Consider the following 1,769-nt stretch of genomic DNA (forward strand, 5'->3'; position numbering starts at 1 on the left):
GCTGAAAGCATGCCATATAAAAAGCAAAAAGGGTATGAGATATGACATTAATTGGTTACTTGACTGTTTACTTTTAAAAATTAGGTCACCATCTCTCTATGAATTTTTGAGAAATAATGATTACTTGCCTTTACCCTGTCAGTCTACACTGCATCAATATATCAGAGGCATTAATGCCAAATTTGGATTTGATGAAGATCTTTTTGTTATTTTAAAGACAAAATTGGAGACTATTCCACAAACAGAATGCCAGGGAGTTTTTGATGAAATCACACTTCAAAAAACATATAGAACTTTCAAAAGCTATTGGTGAAATGATTGGACTTGTTGATTGCAGTGACAATTCTGTATTGCTACATAGCGAATTACAGCAGGTGATCATGGCCTAGTGTTTATGTTCAGACCTCACTTTGCTAGTTGGGTACAATGTATTGGCACATTCTGTTCAAAAAGCTCTGTCTCAGGTTCTACTGTTGCAAAACTTATTTTGCAAGCAATTATTCATTTAGAACAGTGTGGTGCAATAGTCAATGCAATAGTTTGTGGTGGTGCCAGAACAAACAAAGCAGCTTTAAAAGCTCTAGGAATTTGTGCAGACACAAATAATATACAATGCTCATTTACAAACCCTGCTGCAGATAGACAAGTACTGGCTATTATTGATATACCACATATTTTAAAATGTATGCGAAACAATCTTTTGAAAAGTAGATACTTTTAGGTAAAACTAAGAAAATAGTGTTTTCACCTAATTTATAATATAAGCCATTGCATTATTCTGCATTTTTACTTTTAGTTTCCTAAAGGAAGGGTAGAATTGCAACATTTTAAAGCAGTTCTTGATGAAGATTTCAAATTACCAAAGGGATTAAAAGCATGTCCCAAAGTGACAGAAATACATGTTAATCCCAATAACTTCCAGAGAATGAGTGTATTGCTGGAAGCTCAAGTAACACATTTTTTTACTTATATAATCTCGACTTGATAAGAATACTTTTATTTGTCTCATTTATAGATATTTAGTAATACTTTTGCTGATGCTATGCTGTTTTATAAACAGCGTGAAATTGCTATCCTAAAAAATGCAGATGTTACAATAAGTTTCATACGTCACATCAATGCTCTGTTTGATGCTTTAAATCGTAGATTGCCACAGGAAGGAATCAGACATGATTCAAATGATCTCAAGATAATAGTAATGATTCACAAGGAAAAACTATAAATGTTTTAATTAACAACTTTTTTAAAATAGGTTATTGAAGAATCTCTAGAATGGTTAAATAGATGGGAAGCATTCAGATTACAGATTAGAAGCACTGATCAAAAGGGATTTTTAAGCCACCAGACAGCAGAAAATCTACGCTTGACGCTGACTAGTATTTTAGCACTCATCAAACAATTGCTTCCAAACTCATATTATATCCTGACAGCTCACTTTAATCAGGACACATTAGAGGTAAAACTGACTTAGTGTAATGATTATAATATTGTATTAAACTCTTATGTTTTCTTTTCAATTAGCGTTTATTTGGAATGATAAGACAAGGAAGTAGAAGCAATTCTCATCCCACAACAGTACAGTTCTTATACCTGTACAGACTGATGACTGTGTACAGTTTGGTTCGTCCTCCCAAACGAGCATCGGTTCAAACTGATCCTGGATCTATCCTTATTACTTTAAAAAATCTTCTTCATAGTCATAAAAAACCATTTAAAGAAGTTCAAGAACAATTGGAAGAACATTTAGAAAATTTGCTTTGTGATCCAAG

The 1,769-nt window shown here is 32.8% G+C and overlaps 2 protein-coding genes across 2 annotated transcripts in view; both read left to right on the forward strand.

Moving 5' to 3' along the window:
* The first annotated feature begins 6 nt into the window (after positions 1–6).
* On the forward strand, positions 7–759 carry LOC111631096. Its single transcript, XM_023375292.1, has 2 exons — positions 7–256; positions 362–759. Exons 1-2 carry the CDS (start codon positions 35–37, stop codon positions 719–721), a joined length of 582 nt encoding a protein of 193 aa, XP_023231060.1. The 5' UTR covers positions 7–34; the 3' UTR covers positions 722–759.
* A 166-nt stretch (positions 760–925) lies between these two features.
* LOC111631097 overlaps positions 926–1,769 on the forward strand; it is a 2,178-nt gene continuing 1,334 nt past the window's right edge. The window contains exons 1-4 of the mRNA XM_023375293.1: positions 926–949; positions 1,016–1,189; positions 1,253–1,456; positions 1,522–1,759. Coding sequence (XP_023231061.1) covers positions 926–949; positions 1,016–1,189; positions 1,253–1,456; positions 1,522–1,759 — 640 coding nt within the window. The remainder of the gene's footprint in view (positions 950–1,015; positions 1,190–1,252; positions 1,457–1,521; positions 1,760–1,769) is intronic.

Source organism: Centruroides sculpturatus, unplaced genomic scaffold (genome assembly GCF_000671375.1).
Source record: "Centruroides sculpturatus isolate CEXI.00-Female unplaced genomic scaffold, Cexi_2.0 scaffold664, whole genome shotgun sequence".
Taxonomy (NCBI): domain Eukaryota; kingdom Metazoa; phylum Arthropoda; class Arachnida; order Scorpiones; family Buthidae; genus Centruroides; species Centruroides sculpturatus.